The 19,693-nt window shown below is 52.4% G+C and overlaps 1 protein-coding gene across 4 annotated transcripts in view; it reads right to left on the bottom strand.

Moving 5' to 3' along the window:
• Positions 1-665: 665 nt before the first annotated feature.
• Positions 666-19,693, bottom strand: part of Ccdc40 (coiled-coil domain 40 molecular ruler complex subunit) — a 40,251-nt gene continuing 21,223 nt past the window's right edge. For 3 of the 4 annotated variants that reach the window (XM_087571024.1, XM_087571025.1, XM_087571023.1), the window contains 10 exons: positions 19,024-19,267; positions 18,752-18,934; positions 14,624-14,869; positions 13,064-13,277; positions 11,704-11,873; positions 11,410-11,501; positions 10,678-10,798; positions 5,831-6,019; positions 2,584-2,742; positions 666-1,720 (listed from right to left, as the gene is read on the bottom strand). In XM_087571024.1, the coding sequence (XP_087427150.1) occupies positions 1,472-1,720; positions 2,584-2,742; positions 5,831-6,019; positions 10,678-10,798; positions 11,410-11,501; positions 11,704-11,873; positions 13,064-13,277; positions 14,624-14,869; positions 18,752-18,934; positions 19,024-19,267 (1,867 nt within the window). In that variant the 3' untranslated portion in view covers positions 666-1,471. 4 annotated transcript variants of the gene reach the window in all.

Raw genomic sequence — 19,693 nt, 5'->3', positions numbered from 1 at the left:
TGTTTAGCCATGCAGCTCTTCTGCCCCATTCAGAGTTGGACTTCCCATCAGGACTTCCCCACTTGTTCCATTCCTGTTTGTTTTCCTTCCCAAAGTGGCCACACTGGCTGAACCCCCTTTCTCTGCAGTTCACTCTTGTCTCTTTAACTGGTACTGGGGACAGGCAGCTGAGCCTAGTTCCTTAGAGCCGTTCGACTCACTATCAGAAAACTCTAAAACAAGCCAGCCGATGCTTATAGGTGCGCAACTGAAATGACTGCAGCTTTCACTTTCTTTTCTTAATAAAAGATTGATTTATTATATACACAGTGTTCTGCATATATATATCTGCATATCAGAAGAGGGCACCAGATCTCATAACAGATGGTTGTGGGCAACCATGTAGTTCCTGGGATTTGAACTCAGGACCTCTGGAAGAGGAGTCAGTGCTCTCAACCTCTGAGCCATCTCTCCAGCTTGGCTTTTATCTTCTGAACAGAAGAAATACACAGCAAGTACAGGAGGCCAGGCTTGTGGTGGGTGTGTCCAGGGCAGGGTGGGTGGGGCTGTGTTGGGGTAAGGTGTGGGGGGGTTTGGGGGGGTGGCGAGTAGGGTAGGCAGGGCTGGGGTCTCCCCAGCTGCTGGGCTGTCTTTATATATCAATCTTACGATAAACATGTCAACTCTTTTGACCAGAAACAGCTTTTGTAAACTTTATTTTTTCTTCTGTGAAGTTTAAAACTGAAACTATCCCACGGGACGTTTTCCATTTCACATCTATACCAGCAAAAAGGCAACTGGTACCTAGGAATACCCAGGGGAGGGGAGGCAGAGTTGAAGGAGAGAGAGGTCCGAGGTTGGTGGATGAGAAACAGGTGCCCCTTTATTGAAGCAGTTTCTGCTCCATAGACATTTGCTGTCCTTGGACTCCTGGGGCCCTTGGCTTTGGTCTTTGGCTTTCAGTCTAAATTTAATGCTTCCTGGGAGGCGGGGGCAGGAGATGGCTGTGCTTTCTGTGGGGTAGAGAATGAGGGTATCTTCTGGGCTTCAGACTGGCCGGAGCAGGCTTCCCAGGGCTGAAACAGTCTATCTTGCACCTGGCTCCCTTGTGCCTGGCTTCCTTGGGCGCCTTGCTCCACAAGGGCCTGTCCCAGTACAGTGAAAGGCACCCGATGCAGACCATAGAACTGCCAACAGGATGGTCTTACCTGAATGGGTAAGTCCAATGGAAGGGTGGGATTTTTACACCCAGGCGATGCCTCTGTGGGCATGCTCGCCAAAGCGTCGGGGTCAGGGCGGCTGAGTTACACCTGGTGTGAATGGCGGGCAGAGAGGCTACGATTCGAGTGTCTGGCCCGCCCATGTTTCTTAGACAGGGTGCTGTTCTAGTGGGCACGTGGCTTTTCAGAACCCGGGGTGACTTCCTGGGTCTGCTTCCAAGGCAGTCCTAGTAAGTGTGGGGCCAGGTTAGTAGGGTGGGGCCAGGTGCTGTCTAGGAGGGCTCTGGGGCCTCCAGCCTGGTAGCAATCTTCTCTTGAATTTTCTGCAGCATCTCCTGGTACTGGGGGTAGTCTTCCTGCACGCGGGAGAGGACGCTGCTGAGCTGGGACAGCTTCATGCCCAGGCGCTTACGCTCCATAAGCTGGGCCTTGCTGTTGCGGTGCAAGAACACGTATTTCCCATCAACGGCGGCCTGCAGGTGCTTGGCGCGGGTCTGCAGGGCCACGATCTCCAAAAGGTTCTGGGTGGGAAAGAGACCCTGTGTCTATCCTCAGAAGTCAGGACGACTATGGTCCCCAACCCATTCTGGAGGGGATGCCAAAGAGGAAAGGGGTATCGAGGGTCCCAGGACTCAAGGGGAGGGGCCTTGCGTTACCTTGCCCATCCATTAAGAGGAGTTTGCTGGGACTGGTGCTAGATGTATTCCTGAAACCTTGAGGTACTCTTAGACTCATACCACAGTCAGCCCAGCTGGAAATCCCAGTGGGGCAACTTCTGAATTGTATGTAGGCTCAGACACTGGGATTCAGGCTCGCTATCCCCTGAAGTCTACCCTTGATGCTCTGTCTCATGCTGTCCCAGGGCCAGGGGGGATCATTCTGATTCCAGGTCGCCCTTAGACCTAGAGTTCTCAGCCATTTCCCAAGGTCAGTCTCTTGGTCCTCACAAGGCTCAGTGTGGTCTGGGAGGGCCCTTCTTGGTTACGCTGCCCCACCTACCTGAATGGCTTCCTCTTCTCCCACCTCCTTGAAGTCTTGGCTCAATTACATTCCCCCTCGTGGCCTTCCTGAGTTGCTCCTCCCAAAACCTCGGCCCCCTGATTCTACTCTAAGGCCTTGACATCTTCCATCTCTGTGTCCCAAGGATGAACTACAGCTAGGGGCTTTTGTTCTGTTTGGTGGCCTTGGCATCCAGAATGGTGCCCAGCCATAGACAGGTGGAGATCGAGGTGCTGTGTGCTGTGAACAGCCCACAAAGGATGTAAAGGTAGGTAGTCATTGGCCAAAGGTGTGGCCGGGCCCAGGGGAGATCTCCACGTGGGGACTCAATGGGCTTCTCCGAGGGTGGCCAATGCTTCAGGCCCACAGAGATCGGGATATTTACCTTCCGTTTGAGGGCCGAGAGATGGCTGATCTCCTCTTCAAGAACATCTGTGTCACTCTGCATATCCGACAGCGACTGCTGCTTTTCCTGGAGGGAGCTGCTCAGGAGCTTCTGAGCTTCCTCCAGTTCCAAGACGGTTTTGGAGCACTCCTCTGTGGCCTAGGAGAGGGGCAGGACCTGGTGGACTCCAGTCAGCACTCACGCCGCTTAGCAGACAGAGGCGTTGGTTAAGGATCAGCTATGTGCCTCAGAGTCCTTATTCTGGGGTGGGGGGTGGGGTTCCTGTCTGTTTCTTTTCTATGGCTGGGATAAGACATGACCAGGGCCACTTAGGGATGGAATGGTTTACTTGGGCCTAACGTTCCAGAGCACGGGAGGAGTCCATAAGGGTGGAGCAGAGGTGAGGCAGCTGGAGCAGAAGAAAGCCGAGGCCTCACAGGAAGCAGAGAGGGTGTGAAGTGGAAGGTAGTGGAAGGTTTTAACTGGTCGAAGTGCTACCACTGATGTGCTTCCTCCAGCAAACTGCCCACACCTCCTAAACCTACCCAAACAGTACCACCAGTGGGGGACCAAGTACCCAGTACCACCAGTGGGGGACCAAGTATTCAGTACCACCAATGGGGAACCAAGTACTCAGTATCACCAGCGGGGGACCAAGTATTCAGTACCACCAGCAGGGGACCAAGTACTCAGTACCACCAGCAGGGGACCAAGCATTCAGTATCACCAATGGGGGACCAAGCATTCAGTATCACCAATGGGGGACCAAGCATTCAGTATCACCAATGGGGGACCAAGTATTCAGCACCACCAACAGGAGTACCACCAGCAGGGGACCAAGTATTCAGTACCACCAATGGAGGAACAAATAATTCAAATGCTCAAGACTATGGGGGTATCTTATCCAAATCACCACAATTCCCAAAGAGGAATCCAACAGCCACAGAGCTTATAGAATGTATACTGGCGGTGGGGGGTGGAGTTAGGGGTCGGGGTGGGGTGGGCTCTGAGACACCAGGGCTTAGAGGCCAACAGTGCCAACTAGGGAGGTTGTGGCTTCACAGAAGACATGGAGGAAGCAGTCTGTGCATGCAAGTCTGTGGTCTGACAGAGCACAGGGACATGGGGACCAAGATCAGCCCTGAAGACCTGATGCCAGGAAGGGATGAGGCTATGTGGGAAGAGTGAGGAAGGATGGTAGGAGTGGGCTGGTCAGCGGTGGGGCTGGTGGCTCCCCTGCAGAGCTCCAGTGGGACAGGGCTTCTCTGGAAGTCTTCATGGCAGAGTGACAGGGATGAGCTTGGGGCCATCAGGGGAAGTGGCGTTTTACCAGGACAAGGAAGGTACTGGCAGTGTTTGGGGGTCTGGGTAATGGTGAACTACAAACAGTAACCCTTGGAGAGGAACTGGAGAAGGAGGTAAGGGCCCCATTTGTGGGTAGAAGGTGGAGGCCATGCTGCATGTGGCCAGCGGGATACAAGGCACACTGATGCCTGGTTCTGAGTGTGGGGCAGAGAGGACAGAGATTCTGGTGGGGACTGGGAAGGCAGCTAGGGCAGGTGGAGAGGTCAGATACACAGCAGGAAGCTGAGGAAGGAACAGGAGAGGTTGCCGGGTCTCTCTGCCACCTCACTCTGGAAGCCTCCAGTCACACCGGTTCACACCAACAGTTCTGCTTAGTTGATCTTTCCCTACACAGGATGCACTCTATAAGGCTTTTAAATTTTAAATTGTTTTGAGACTGGGTCTCGTATGTAGCCTGGGCTGGCTTTGAACTTGAGGCAATTCCCCTGTCTCTGACTGAGTGGTGGACTCATAGATGTGTATCACACATCTTGCTCCTACGCGGACTCTCTCAGGTCTCTGTTCGGTTCTCTGGATGATTCTATAAGGTGGATTCCTCAGGACAGGCCAGTAAGCTGAGGCAGACAGGTGAGACAATATGCCCCAGTCATGAGGGCATGGTGGGGCTGAGGCCATACTCACAGGTCTCTCAGCCTGGATTACAGTGGTCTCCCCGTGGGCCACCACCAGCTCCATGTCATGGATCAGAAGGAATCTCTGACACACTGTTACACTTGGTCCCCCTGACTCCCCAAGTCAGAGGTGGGTAACTCCTCCTGTTTCTCCCAGTGGGTTTTCAAAGGTCCCAAAATACACCTGGGGCCACAAAGCCTATTAGTGGGGGCTTCAGGACACCTGGGAACTTTTATCCCAGGGCCCGGCCTGGCAGGGGAGTGGGCCCTGTGTTGTGTGCCTAGCCCTCTTTTAGGAGGAAGCCACCACATTCCCGTCAGCCCATCTCTCCACTTCCTCTTGAGTCCCTGAGTTTTTTTCAAGGCTCCTGCAGAATCCCTAGTGCCTGTTTCTGCCATCAGGAAGTGGCCTCTTGCAGTGTGCTGGGTGGTGCCCAGTGTGGAGGGTCTGCCCACACCCAAGACAGATGCCCCGTGACGGGGCCACGAGCGGCTTCCGCCAGTGTGCTTGGAAGCGCCCGTTGAGCACTGATGCTCTGACAGATGCCACCTCTTCACCTAGCAGAAAGGCACACATGACATGTGACTCCCTTCCCAGACAGGGGCCATGGCACAGAAGACACAGCAGTGTGTGCCACCGGCGTGGAAGGGATTTGCTGTGTCCATAGCCTCTATCTTCCCTCCCTGTCTCCACACTGTCATAGATATGACGAAAGCAGCAGTGACCTCAACCCATGGGAATGGGGAGAAGGGAACTTGGGCATTATGGGTGGATGTTATGGGCCATGGTCCAGTGTCGGCTGGTCTTTCCATGTCCCTCAGAACTGAGTGGGCAGGGCTGGAGAGATGGCTCAGCGGTTAAGAGCATTGACCGCTCTTCCAGAGGTCCTGAGTTCAAATCCCAACAACAACATGGTGGCTCACAACCATCTGTAATGAGATCTGATGCCCTCTTCTGGTGTGTCTGAGGACAGCTATAGTGTACTTATATATAATAAATAAATACATCTTAAAAAAAAAAAGAATTGAGTGGACAAGTCAGAGCGGGAAGGTGGCCCCTCTCTGTGTCCTGCTGGGGTGATGATGTGGGAGCAGATGCCTCAGGCCAGCCGGTGGGGATGAGTGGAGATGCCTTCTGAGCGTATGCGGTGAGGAAAGGTGAACCCTACCATATTCCTGTGCCCCGCCAAGTCTACACAGACATGCAGCCAGGATGGGAACACATTGTTCATGTCACTGGGTCCTGGGGGTGGAGGAGGGGCGGGCTGTACCTTGTGAACCTCCCTGATTTTCTTCCGCAGCTCGCTCTGCTGGAAGTGGAAGTCGGACTTGGTGACTATCTTCTTGTCTATCTTGCTCTGCCCTTCAGCCTGGATGACGATGGTCTCCCTGCGGGCCACAGCCAGCTCCATGTCTCGGATCATCTTCTCCTGCTGCTTCAGTAGCTGTCCGTGCTTAACCTGGGGGCACAAGATGGAGGGACAGGGTGGGACGCTGAGGGTGGGAGGCCCACCCTTCCCGGCTTGTCTGCTTTTAATACCGGTCAGTGGGGTGACGGGCACGCAGGGAGGGCCTTGAGGAGTCTGGGGGCTGGGGGCACTGTGCACATTGCCAGAGATGGATGTTCTCGACGGCGGTAGGAAAGGATGGCCAGAGGCAGGAGGAGAGGAGGATGACCCTGCCAGGCTCTATGCCAGGCATGTTCAGAGGACAGGGAGCCTCTGTCTAGACAGGGGGCTGTGGTTAGCAATGTCATGACTCTCTGGAGGGGACCAAACAGTGATGCTTGAAGAAGCTGGGTGGGGAGGGTCTGGGGATGGAAGCTGGGGGCCAGGGTGTGTGAGCATGGACCGTCGTGGGCTGCAAGGGAAAGGTCTAGAGTCACAGGGGTATGCTGGTTTAAATAAGCATTTAGAATTGTGTGAACGTTTGGGATGAATGAAGATTTTTAAAAATGGGGGTGCAGGTTGCTCAGCCTGCCAAACGTTTGCCTCAGAAGAGTAAAAAGACTTGGGTTTGAGCCTCAGAACTCACAGGGAAGTGTCAGGTGTGGCCGTGCATGCTTGTAATCCCAGTGCTGGAGCGGCTGTGATGGGGATGGGGGCGGACCCATTTGGCCAGCCAGTGCAAGCTAACTGGTGAGCTCCTGGCCAAAGAGGGATTCTGTCTCAAAGGGAGTGACTGATCTTCCAGTGGATGTCCTGGCTTCTACTCACACAAGCACACACAGCACACACGTAAACACATGAGTGCTCACACACAGATGCGCATACACATACATACATAAAACAAAACAGAAGTGCAATAAATAAGCAAGTGCCAACGACTGACAACACCCAGAACTGGAGTCGGTCCCTGGGAGGTAACAGGAATATGATGCTGTCACGTGACACACGCATGAGCGATCTGACAGACCTCCTAAAAGTTGAGGATTCATATACAACCTCTGGTGATCTAGTCTTCAGGAAAAGGGAGGAGATTTCAATATTTGCTTTTATGAGTCCATTTGATTGGCTTAAGGGCTGCCAGATAGCTGAGTGTACCTGTGAGGCAGCCTGTAGAAGAGGTCAGCATGAGCATGCGCAGTAGCAGACTGAGCAAAAGACCCAGTCTCTTCAGTGGGCGTGGCTGTCAGTGGGCGTGGCTGGAAAGATGCCTGGAGATGTAAACCTTCAAGGTCATGGCAGAGTGTGTTCCTGGGTGGAGCTGGAGCTGCGCGGGTTCCTCAGTCTATGGATTTGGGCAAAGTCTCAGTGCTGGCCCTGCTAGGTCTCTTATGGGAACATCGTTGTGTGCATGTGCATCACTGACAGAGTGGAGCTCGAATGGACATACGTCCTGTTGGGTCTGCTTCTCTGGGGACCCCTCACTGGGTCTAAAATACTCCACTCATACTCAGGGAAAACTGACGGTCGGTGCGGGCGGGACCGGAAACCGGGGCTGAGTGAGTGACGACAGACCTGGGTTACAGGAGGATTTAATGGGGACTTGTAGGCAGGGCATGCCTCGGGTGGCCACACCACAACACAGTAAGAAGAGGTTTCAGTGCTAACCTAGACAGAGGCAAACAGCCAGATGAATGAACCTCACTAGTTACCAATTTATCCAACATCAATTACCAAACATGCTGTGGAGGGGTGGGGTGGGGCTGGAGAGATGGCCCAGTTGTTAAAGAGCACTTGCTCTGGCAGAGTTTGGTTCTCAGCGCCATGTCAGGTGGTTCACAACTGCCTGTAACTCCAGCTTCAGGGGAACCTGACGCTTCCGGTGGCCTCACGCTGCACACGTGCACGTACCCCCATGTGAACACACACACATAAATACATAATCAAAAAAAATTTTTTTTTGAGACAGGGTCTCATTATGTAGCTCTGGCTGTTAGATTAGGCTGGCCTTGAGTTCGCAGAAAGCTGCCTCCCAAGCGCTGACTACATCTAGCTTGAAATAACACAATCTTTAAAAAGAAAGCAAGCCCAAGCTCACCATGCCTCGACGTGCCCCAGCTGGTGGTCTCAGTGACTCTGTGTTGTAGGATTTGGAACATGGTGAGGGTCACCTGGTAGACCAGATGGCCGTTATGACTGAAATGGCCTTGGTTCTATCAACTGGGCCCTAGCAATCACCGGTGTGGCACTGCCCATCACACCTGAGGCCCAGGTTGCATCTGTGCTGTGGTAAGCTGCAGAACAGCGTGCATGCTGGCTTCTGAGGTGGAGCAAGCCAAGCCTTGTGCATGTGCGGAGGGGGGCTCTGACCCCTGTGAGGTTATTTAGTAATGTGGCTGGCATACAGCAGTCTGGAGGCAGCGGGAGGAGGAGGAGGAGCCCCTCGGCTCCCCCTGTCCCCCGGGGATGGGGAGCTAGTTTGCTGTAGCAATCACACAGTTTCTGTGCTTTTCTTTTGAGACAGGGTCTCATGTAGGTCAAACTGACTTTGATTTCTCTGTGTAGACGAGGATGACTTTGAACTGATCCTCCAGCCTCTGACTCCCAAGCTCTGGGATTACAGATCTGTAGCACCATATCCAGCCTGTCCATGCTTTGAAAATTAAATCAAGGGTTTTTAAATATGTATGTGTGTGTGTGTGTGTGTGTGTGTGTGTGTGTGTATATATATATATATATATATATATATATATATATATATATATATATATTTCTTGCTTGGTACATGGTCTATGTAGTTGAGGGTGGTCTTGAACTTGATATTTTCTTGCCTCAACCTCCTGGATGCTGGGATGGATTATAGGCATAGATAGAGGTGACTGTCTTATATTATATTATATTACATTATATGAGTGCTAGATGTATTAGTTATTTTCTTGCTTTGCTGAAATATCTTGACAAAAAGAGTTTAAGGGGAAAGGGACTTATTCTGGCTTGCAGTTCTGAGGGGTACAGTCTGCCATGGCAGGGAAGGGGGCTGGGGCTTGGCTGGTTGGTCCCCTTCTCCTTTATTGAGTCCAGGACTATATACAGTGCAAACCGTAGTGGGGCTCACGGTTCAAGTGACACGTGCAACTCCAATTAGCCTGATCTAGGTGATCCCTCACAGGTATGCCCAGGGCTAATGAAATTAGATGATCCCTCAGAGGTATTGGCTTCTAGGTGATTGTAGGTCCTGTCAAATTTGGCAATCAGTCACTTGTACGTCCTTGCTCAGCCCATGTATGAGAGCTAAGGAGTAGCCAACAGCCAGAGGCCTTTACATAATAGGTACATAATAGGAAAGTTATGTCACTTTGATTACTTAATCTAATGATTAGTTGATCTATTTCTTTCTTTTTTTTTTTTTTTTTTTTAGAGCAGAATAGAGTTTATTTAGGGCATGGGGAGGGGTGTTGAGGAGGGAGTAGAGACAGAGAAAGGCAGAGAGAGGCGGAGAGAGGCGGAGAGAGCCTGAACACAGGTAGTGAGGGGGGGTGAGGAATGGGGAGAGAAGGGACAGAGAGGGAAGAGGGGAAGAGAGGAAGAGCAAGAGGATCTATTTCTTTTAAAATTGGCTTGACCTTCAGGTTTTTGTTTTGTTTTTAATACTTATTTACATGTATGTGTGTACACTATTGCTGTCTTCAGACACACCAGAAGAGGGCATCGGATTCCACTACAGATGGTTGTGAGCCACCATGTGGTTGCTGGGAATTGAACTCAGGACCGCTGAGCCATTTCCCCACCCGTCTATTTTTTTTTTTTTATTTAAAATTTTACTCTGTGTATATAGGCATCCTGCCTACGTGTGTGTCTTTACACCATGTGTGTGCCTGTCCCTGTGAAGGGCAGCAGAGGACACCTGATCCCCGGGACTGGAATTACAGATGGTTGTGAGCCGCCATGTGGGTGCTGGGAATCAAACCTGGGACCTCTGGGAGAGCAGCCAGTGCTCTTAACCACTGAGCCATCTCTCCAGCCACTGATGGCTCCTGTTTTTGTCCTTAAGGTCTTGAACCTTAAACTGATGGTCACTTGTGATTTAGTGAAGTCAAGCTATGCCTGAGAGATGGGACCTCTGGACCTCGTTTTCTCAACTGTCTTTTGAGACAGGGTCTCACTGTGTCACCCTGGCTAGCTTGGGACTTACTGTTTAGACCAGGCTGGCCTCAAATTGCTGGCAGTAGAGATGTGACCACCACACCAGTCCGTAAGAGCCTCTTTGTCCCACAGTGGGATTAGCGGGCTGGGAAACCGGGCTTTACAACTAGTATTCAAAAAGATAAGAGGGGGGCTGGGGATTTAGCTCAGTGGTAGAGCGCTTACCTGGGAAGCGCAAGGCCCTGGGTTCGGTCCCCAGCTCCGAAAAAAAGAACCAAAAAAAAAAAAAAAAAAAAAAAAAGATAAGAGGGCCTCAGATGCCTGGAGTTGAGATAAAATATTTTATGAGGTGATGTGCATCTCCTGGCTGTCCTGGGATTGTATTCCTCACGGTGCAGGCGGATCCTGTTGTGAGAGGCGGGTGGTGACACCGAGCCTGCAGTCCTGTTTGCTAGAATGCAGTCACTGAGCAGCAGCAGGTCTCTCCAGGGAATCTTAACTGTTGTCATTGCAGGGTGGCTCTGGTTCCCGATGTGGCCCGATGTGTGGCATACGGGACAACCTGTGCCCACATCCCTGGGACGACTTACCCTCATCCTGTGGATCTCCGCCTTCATGGCGCGGATCTCCGTCTGCCCAGTATCGGAGTCCACCGAGCTGCGCATCTCCTTGGCCAGTTGGATTTTTTTCTCCCAGAGCATGATCTGGTGTCTTCGGAGGTAGGAGAGGCAGTGTCAGAGGCACAGCAGTTTTAGTTGTGTGTGTGTGTGTGTGTGTGTGTGTGTGTGTGTGTGTGTGTGTGTGTGACAGAAACCCCACCTCTGCCCAGGGCTCAGCATGCCCTTGTGCACATACCAAAGCCAGGAGACACTGGGCTCCTGCTGGATACATTCTCCATGTATTCTCTCTGAACCCAGAGCTAGACCAAGCTCTGTCATCTGGGGCTGGGCACACCTGGCTGTGCCTAGCTTACATGGGTGCTGGGGACTTGAACTCAGGTCTTCCTGCTTACGTGGCAAGCTCCCTCATCCACTGAGCCAGTTCCCTGTTTTTTTCTTTTCTACCCTCAATGCTTGGTCTTACGGTTGGGTTTGTGTATTACTGCTTTTTTTTTTTCCATAAAAGTTAGATCGACTTTATAAAGTTTATGTCAAAGGAACCACTCAATACCCAGAGGCAATTGGCCTGGCTGGTGGTTGCTGCCGAGAGGTGTTCTACAGAACTCTATGGTGGATCCGTGGTTCCATGCCAATATTTGGTGGCCATCCCCAGACTCTTCACACACTGTGTGACCTTTAGCACACAGCTGAGCCTCTACTCACTCGGCCTCCACTAGGCTGTTGAGGAGAGTGGCCTTTTCCTCACAGAGTTCGGACAGCTTTTCCTGCATTTGGATGGTCTCTCTTTCCGCATCCTGTGGGAAACAAGGAGAGCTGCGAGGAAGGCTCAGGGCTGCGGCCGCTAGAGCCTCTCAGGACCTGCAAGGCCTCAGACCAACATCCTGATCCTTCCACGAGCCAATCTACGGAGGCTGCCCAGTGGAGGACCGGCATGCCCGTGAGAGCGCCGGTCCTTCGCCACATCCTTCGGGTGCCGGTGCAGTGGACGGTACTGACCTTCAGAGTGCGCACGAACTCTGTCTCAGCCACAGCGTTGTTCTGCTCCAGCAGTTCCGAACTGCACCGGTTCTTGTCCAACAGCATATTGAGCTTGCTCAGGTCGTTATCTAAGTCCCTCATGTGGCGGCTCACCATCTTTTGCTCCCTCTTCTCATGCTCAATCTTGTCTGCAAGGGACAGGCAAGTGGAGGGATGATAGAGGGTTAGGGGTCCTTGGCAGGTGGCAGCCATGCCGTCCAGTGGCTCCTTCCTGCCCGGTCTGACTCAACCAGGTGCCCCTCCACGGATGGGAGAGGTGGGGGCTGTCTTCCTGGGCTTTCCTTTTCCAAAGCGTGGTCCTTGGAGGGAACCTCGAGGATCATTTGCTGCAGAAGCGCAGGTGGTGAGCGGGGTGGGCGGGGCAGAGAGTGCGGGTGGGCGGGGCAGAGAGCGAGGGTGGGCGGGGCCCAGAGCAGGGGTGTAAGGGGCTCAGATGCCCTGGAGAAGACAGGATGGGAAGGAAAACGACAAAAGATGTTCTTGCCTTTTGTTGAAAAAAACAAAAAGGCAGCAGGGTACAGGACGCACACAATTCTGCTGTTCATTGCCATCCTCACACCAGTGTCCTTGGCTGGCTCAGTGTGGCTTTGCATGTGGTTATCTTTGTCCCAGCTGATTTCACCCACGGGGTGGGGGTAGGGGTGGGGGTGAGAGTGGGGGTGGGGATGGGGGGGTCTTTGCATCCAGCCAGCCCTGCCTTCCCACACTTCTCTTCCCCTCAGTGCCCAGGCAGCCTCACACCTGATCCTCCCCAGCAGGTACCTGTGAGGATCTGTGGGAAGTGGGCAGTAGCTCTAGACATTTTGGAGAAGACCTAACTGGACCACGTGGGACCCAGGAGGTCCCAGTCAGGTGCTGTATGTTGGTGACATACCCTGACAGGCCCTGGGGTCTCAGGTACCCCTGGTGAGGCTGCCGCTGTAAGGTTGTTTCTCCTGAGCTCCAGGTCAACCCGGTGGGACCACCGCTCTGGGCGGCTAAGGGTTTTCAACTGTGCTTCCTGAGGTCTGTGGTGGGTGGGAACAAAAGGCTCTAACTCTAGTTAGGGGCGGGGTTTAGGAAATTGGCTGCATTTGACTGAGTTTCACAGACCTCAGAGTTCCCTTGAATGAGTGTTTTGTTCCCATTCCCCACAGACCTCGGGAGCACTGGTGAATGACGCTGACAGACTAGGCGGCTTCAGCATTTTTTCGTGGCTTGCTCTGATTTGTTTTGAAACAGGGTCTTTCTATGTAGCCCAGGCCGGTGTGTGCCGCCGGGTCTGGGCTGAAGGAGCTTAGTGCTGTGTGGTCCCTTCCCCAGAGCGCCCCAGACTCACTCTCTATGCGAAGCTTCTTTTGCTCCATGATGTGCACCTCCTTCTTCAGTTGGTCCACAGACTCCAGCCGCTCCTCACGCTCGTGGCTGATCTGGACCAGTTCCTGCTGCAATCGCAACCAGGTCATCTGGGCCTGGGTCACTCCGGTGTTGTACTCTTCTGTCAGCTTCGACAGCCTTTTGATCTCCAGTTCCAGGGGTCCAGCTTCTTCCCCCTGAAGGAGATTTAATCACTGTGAAGCATGAGCCTTGGGATCCACAGGCGAGCATTTATTATTATGACTCATGTGTGGTATACATATGTGTGTGTGTGTGTGTGCGCGCGCGTGTGAGTGCTCCTGTAGCCACTGAGGTGAGGTTTGCACACTGAGGGTTAGTTTGTTCAGACAGGGTCTCCTGCTGAACCTGTTCCTCACTGGCTGGTGGGACTGACTGGCCAGCAGGCCACAGCAATCCTCCAGCCTCTGCCTTCCCATCCCTGAGGTGCAGAGGTCCCATGCCTGGCTTTTACTGTGGGTATGGAGTGAACCCACATCTTTAGGACAACAAAGCAACTGCCTTGCCCATGGAGCCAGCTCCCTGCAGGCCTTCTTTTGGAGTGGGCTATGGAAGACCATGATTCAAGCAAGGCACTGACTCCAGGGGCTCAGAGAGTCCCCACCAGTCCCAACAGGTCTGGAGGTCCCAGATCTGAGTGGGCACAGCCTTCAGCCCACAAGGAGAATTTTGTATACTGTCCTCTGACCCCGGAACATCAAAGTTTAGGGCTTCTCCAGCACAGGGCCTCTCTGACAGCTTGATTTACTTGAGTTGAAGCCCACAGTGGGTCTTCAGGTTACAGGTGCCTGGGAGACAGGCAAGACCTGGGGCCTCAAGCTCATCAGGAGGCTGCGTTTCCTAGTGCAGCACTGCAGTAGTTAGTAGGTCAAGTCCCAGCCGCCAACTGTTTTTCTGTGTGGTCCACCAGCCGTTAAGAAAACCAAAAGAGGGCTGGAGAGGTGGCTCAGTGGTTAAGAGCACTGACTGCTCTTTCAGAGGTCCTAAGTTCAAATCCCAGCAACCACATGGTGGCTCACAACCATCTGTGATGGGATCTGATGCCCTTTTCTGGTGTGTCTGAAGACAGCTACATTAAATACATTTTATACATTAAATACATTATATACATTAAATAAATAAATAAATTTTTAAAAAAAATAAAAGAAAGAAAACCAAAGAACCCAGCTGAGGTTGCAGGAAGACCTCAAGGTCTCTGTCCAGCAGGGACACATAGCAAGACCCTGTTCTGCAAAACAAACAAAATCAAAAGAAGGCCCATGCCAGATGTGAATGGTGTGGAATTCTGTTCCAGTTACAGAGGTGGGAACAGCTGTGTCACCCAGCCCAGCCTAGACCCTTTCCTTCCTGGTCTGTGAACACACACACACACACACACACACACACACACACACACACACACACTCGGACATTTCACTGCTGTGATGGGGGAGGGGAGAGAGGGAGGTGCCTGCTGTCTGTGAGCTCCCAGGCCATGGCTCAGAGCTCAGGGACGGTGCCTCACCCCCAGCACGGACACCATCTGCTCTAGCTGCTTGTTGAAGAAGTTGATGAGGCTCTGCTTCCTCTCGATGAGGATGGTGCGCCGGACGATCTCGCTCTCGCTGTTGGTGATGAGCTCGTTGAACCTCTTTACCTCCTTGTCCAGATCTAACAGTGTCTTCTTATGCATCTCTACCTTGCCATTGGTGTTGGTGATGTCTAGGGTGGCCTGGGCGATGTCACCATCAATTTTTGAAAGGTGTGTCACCTGAGGGCACAAAGGGCGATAGGTGTGAGCAGGTCTCTGCCATTTGGCCGGGCTAGACTGCTGTGTTCTTGACATTCTACGGGTATACCGGAGAGGTCCCTGCGTGTGATCAGGAGGGAAGCTAACTGGCCCTGCATCTCAAGGACCTACAAAGGACCACCGCAAAGCACAAGGGGCCCGCTTACCCAGTGGAGACAGCTTGCAAAAAAGAAAGTGGTGTTGTGGCATATGCCTGTGACACCAGCTCATGGGAGGCTGAGGGGGATGGCAGTATGGGCTACAAAAGACTATCTCTCTCTCTCTCTCTCTCTCAAAAAAGAAAGGGGGGGCCTCTCTCCCTCACTTCCTCCCCCTCCATCTCTTTCAAAAAGGGATTGAGGGGTGGTAAACTGGTTTATTTGTTTTTTGAGACAGGGCTTCTTTGTGTAGCCCTGGCTGTCTTGGAACTTGCTTTGTAGGCCAGGCTAGCCTCAAACTCAAGACATCCGCCTGCCTCTGTTCCTGGCTCCTTCACGTCTTTAATCCCAGCACTTGGGAGGCAGAGGCAGGGGGATCACCGTAAGTCTGAGCCCACCCTGGTCTACGTACTGAGTTCCAGGCCAGCCAGGGTTATATAGTAAGACCTTGAAGGGAGGGAGGGAGGAAGGAGGAGAGGAGAGAGCAGGAGGAGAAAGCAAGCTGTCAGTGTCTGGTTTTCCTTGTAAACAAGCACGGCACAAGCGCAGGGGGTCGATGGTGGTGTTGAACCATGGATGACTCTGTCACAAAGCCACCAGGATCCTACCCTTCTCCCATTTTTATGTATTTCCTCCTGTGCTCCTCAGGAGAGCATGGTGGGACTGCACTCCACTGATCTCTTTAGTCTGACAGATCCTGTCTCATTTTCCTGTGTAATTTAAAAAAAAATTTTTTTTTTTTTTGAGAAAGCCTCTCGCCGTTTAGTGCTGGCTAGCCTCAGACTCACAGGGATCCCCCTGCCTCTGCCTCCCAGGTGCTGAGATTAAAGTTGTTTGTTTTTAACGGCTGTGCAGCACGTGCGTGCAGTGGCACTCCGCATCCTGATTCCTTTTGGGATATGGCATCTTTCTTTCTCTTGCACTGAGTTTATAATGAGATTCTGCATCGACGCCCTTCCCCCCCTTCCTCCTGCACCAGCTCCAGACGGAACATGACAGCCACCACCTTCTGATCCTCTCCCCAGACAGGCTCCTTCCCCGCCCGCACCTGTCACCAGTGCACAGGCTTTTGAGTCTCCTTTCAAGGGCTCCACTTCTGTTAGAAAACCATAGTAACGTTAGCCTAAGACTCTTTACTGCCCTCTGGTGGGAAGAGGTGGTGATAGTTCATGACTGATTTAGGACAATCTATGGCAGGATGAGGGACAAGACTGGTGGGTGCAGACACAGGGCCAGGCAGGCTACTTCACACCCACCACGCTACCTAGAGTCTCCAAAGTACTTGGGACCACCTTCTCTTGCTGCCTTCCCTGTCCCAATGAAAGGACATTCCAAGGCGACCCAGCAATGGCTGCTGCTGGCTGTGTCCAGTCAGGGCAGCAATGAGCTCCCCTCCTGCCAGGGTGTGTGTAAATCGGGGATGCCAAGGCTGCCGGATAAGTGGCTGTCCTTTAAGAAGGACAGGTGACAACAGCCACATCTACTCCTGACAAGTAGCCACCATGTCAGGAGCGGCAGCTGGCTACTAGGATCCTCTGGCGCCTTGGAGAGAACAGGAAAGACAGCTGAGCTCCCAGGGCATGACACTGTCTGCGCTCAAGGCCCTAGCCAGATGGAGTCCTGAGGTTCTGGTTCTCAAGGGAGCTGGACTCAAGGCTTAAATGAAGAGACGCCCCTGTGTTCCCCATCTCTCGGTGTCCAGGATGGAATCAGAGAGCCTGGGCTGGGACGGCACGGCTGAGGTTGAAAACGAAGGGAGTGTATCTGCATGGGGTGGGGCAGGTGATGGCACGGACCTGTGCTGACTGTGTGCAGGGGCCGGATTCTCTTCCTAAGACTATGTGGTATAAGAAGACAACGGATCAGCCCTCCTGTGGGGATGTGTCCTCAGCCAGACACAGGCTGCAGTGCTCCCTTAAGGATTGGGACAATGTCCTCCTCAGGGTCACTCAAGACAGAGCTTCCAGCAGGACCCTACCGTGTGGGGAAACAAAAAATGAGCTGGGCGTGTGGGCTCACCCCATAATCTGACCCTCGAGAGGTCTGAGGCCAGCATGTGCTCTGTGGTAAATCCCAGGACAATCAGCTACAGAAAGAGACCAGTCTCAAAAATAAAATAAAATAAAATAGATCTGTGCGATGGTTTGTATAAGCTCGGCCCAGGGAGTGGCGCTATAAGAAGGCGTGCCTATTGGAGTAGGTGTGTCACTGTGGGTGTGGCCTTAGAGACTCTCATCCTGGCCAGTCTTCCACTAGCAGCCTTCAGGTGAAGATGTAGAACTCTCAGTTCCTCCTGCACTATGCCTGCCCGGATGCTGCCATGCTTCCTGCCTTGATGATAATGGACTGAACCTCTGAACCTGTGAACCAGCCCCAATTAAATGTTGTCCTTACAAGAGTTGCCTTGGTCATGGTGTCTGTTCACAGGGTAAAACCCTAAGACACACTGTGTCACAGTTCAATGAAACTAATAAATAAATGTCCTGGAGCCCAGTATTTAACAAGAATGAAGTGTTAGTGTGTGTGCATGAGTGTGTGAGTGTGTAAGTGTGTATGTGTGTGTGCGTGCGCATATAAATGTGTGCAGAAGGAAAGAAATGTAGAAGGGGTTCCCTGGACTATGGCCTCTTACTGTTTTCATTGTCTTTCTGTGTCCTCTCCCGGCTTCCTCCTCCCCTCTCCCGCCCCATGCTAGAGGGCAGAGCCGGGACCTCACACGGGCTCCCCTCCAGGTTTTCTGCAGTGAGATATCATTAGTTGGCGCTGCCGTCCCAGCTGCTCAAGAGACTAACTGAGCTGTGCTGATCTCAATTTTGAGCCTAGCCTGGGCTACAGCATCAGTTCAAGGTCAGCCTGGGCAACTTGGTGGGACCCTGTGTCAAAACAGAGACACGTTGTGGGGAGCTGGGGGTGTGTGCAGCCACTCTTCCGGCCCAATAAACTGGGTGTGGTGGCCCAGGCCTATAATCCCAACACTTTAAAGAGGTGGGAGGTCAGAAATTCAAGGTCTCATGTACACACACACACACACACACACACACACACACACACACGAATTTGAGGCTAGCTGGAGCAACGTGAGAAGGGAACGTGTCTTAGGGAAGAAGAAAAAGGAGGGTGGGGGGCTCTCAGTGGTACATCACTGAAAGTAAATTAAATAATTAATTAAAATAAATTATAGGGCTGGCTGTGATGGCCCACATCTCTTGTCCCTGTACTTGGGAGGCAGAGACAGGCAGATGTCTGAATTCCAGGTCAGCCTGGTCTACATTATCAACTTCCAGGGTGGGCCAGAGAGACACTATCTCAAAATAAATAAATAGGGCTGGAGAGATGGCTCAGTGGTTAAGAGCACCAACTGCTCTACGAGAGGTCCTGAGGTCAAGTCCCAGCAACCGCATGGTGGCTCACAGCTATCTGTAATGGCATCTGATGCCCTCTTCTGGTGTGTCTGAAGTCAGCTACAGTGTATGTATTTATATAATAAATGAATAAATCTTTAAAAAATATAGATATAGATAGATAGATACACACATACATACATACATACATACATACATACATACATACATACATACATACATACATACCGTATTGCCCTCACAGCTAGAAACAAGGTAATGAGCCCCCCTTTCTCCTGAAACCCTTTGCTCACGCCTCTGGCTCCAGCTCAGCCCCCCCGCTCTGTCTGCTGGAGGCTACCTACCAGGTTCGTGTTTTCCTTTTGCAGCTTGCGAAGGAGCTGATGAAAGTACTTGGTCATCTTGCTGGAGGTCCCGTGCTCCTGCAGCTTGTCCATGATGGATATGTCCATCTTTTGTCGTAGCTCCTGCTCCTGATGGACAGCCTGGCGGGTGCCCTGGAGTTCGCTCAAGACGGCCGAGTGTTCCTGCAAGGAGCCATGTGTAGGCCGTGCCCGTGGATATCCTCCTGGGGGCTGGTTGAGGGCTGAGGCTGGGGTTGGGGGCCGAGGCTCACCACATAGCCCTTGTTCAGCATCTCCTCGGTGTCCTGCAGGGCGAGCTGGTACGTGTTAAACTCAGTCTGCAGGGTCTCTTGCTTGCTTAAGCACTGGGTGGTCATCTTCTGCACCAGGGCGGCTTCTGTCTCTGCGCGGTTCAGGAGGCGGGCCAGCTTCTCGTTCTTCTCTTCCTCCTGCATGATGGACTTCTTATAGGCCTCGATCTCACTGTCTATGGACTTCACCTGATGCTCACACTCCCTGAAAAACCAGGGCAGTAAAGCTTGTTACAGGCGAGCTGGTCACAGCCGAGACACCAGAGGCTCGGGGTACACGGCTGGTTTCCTCTCAGAGGAGTCTCGCCGAGTGGATTCCATGCATGGAGAGATGATTTGTTTGCCAACCCCTTTTTCTGTAAATGTGTATAAGTGCACTACAACTGTCTTCAGATGCACCAGAAAAGGGTATCAGATCCCATTACAGATGGTTGGGAGCCACCATGTGGTTGCTGGGAATTGAACTCAGGACCTCTGGAAGAGCAGGCGGTGCTCTTAACCGCCAAGCCCTCTCCAGCCAGGGTGCCAACTCTTGACTGCTGTTTATTTCTGTATGCGTGTCTTCTAGTTTGCTTCCATTGCTGTGATAAAACACTGGCCAAGAGCAACTTGGGGAGGAAAGGGTTTGTTT

Source organism: Rattus norvegicus, chromosome 10 (genome assembly GCF_021556685.1).
Source record: "Rattus norvegicus strain SHRSP/BbbUtx chromosome 10, alternate assembly SHRSP_T2T, whole genome shotgun sequence".
Classification (NCBI taxonomy): domain Eukaryota; kingdom Metazoa; phylum Chordata; class Mammalia; order Rodentia; family Muridae; genus Rattus; species Rattus norvegicus.
Note: the sequence above shows the minus strand (reverse complement) of the source record. Positions and strands in the feature narration are given on the sequence as shown.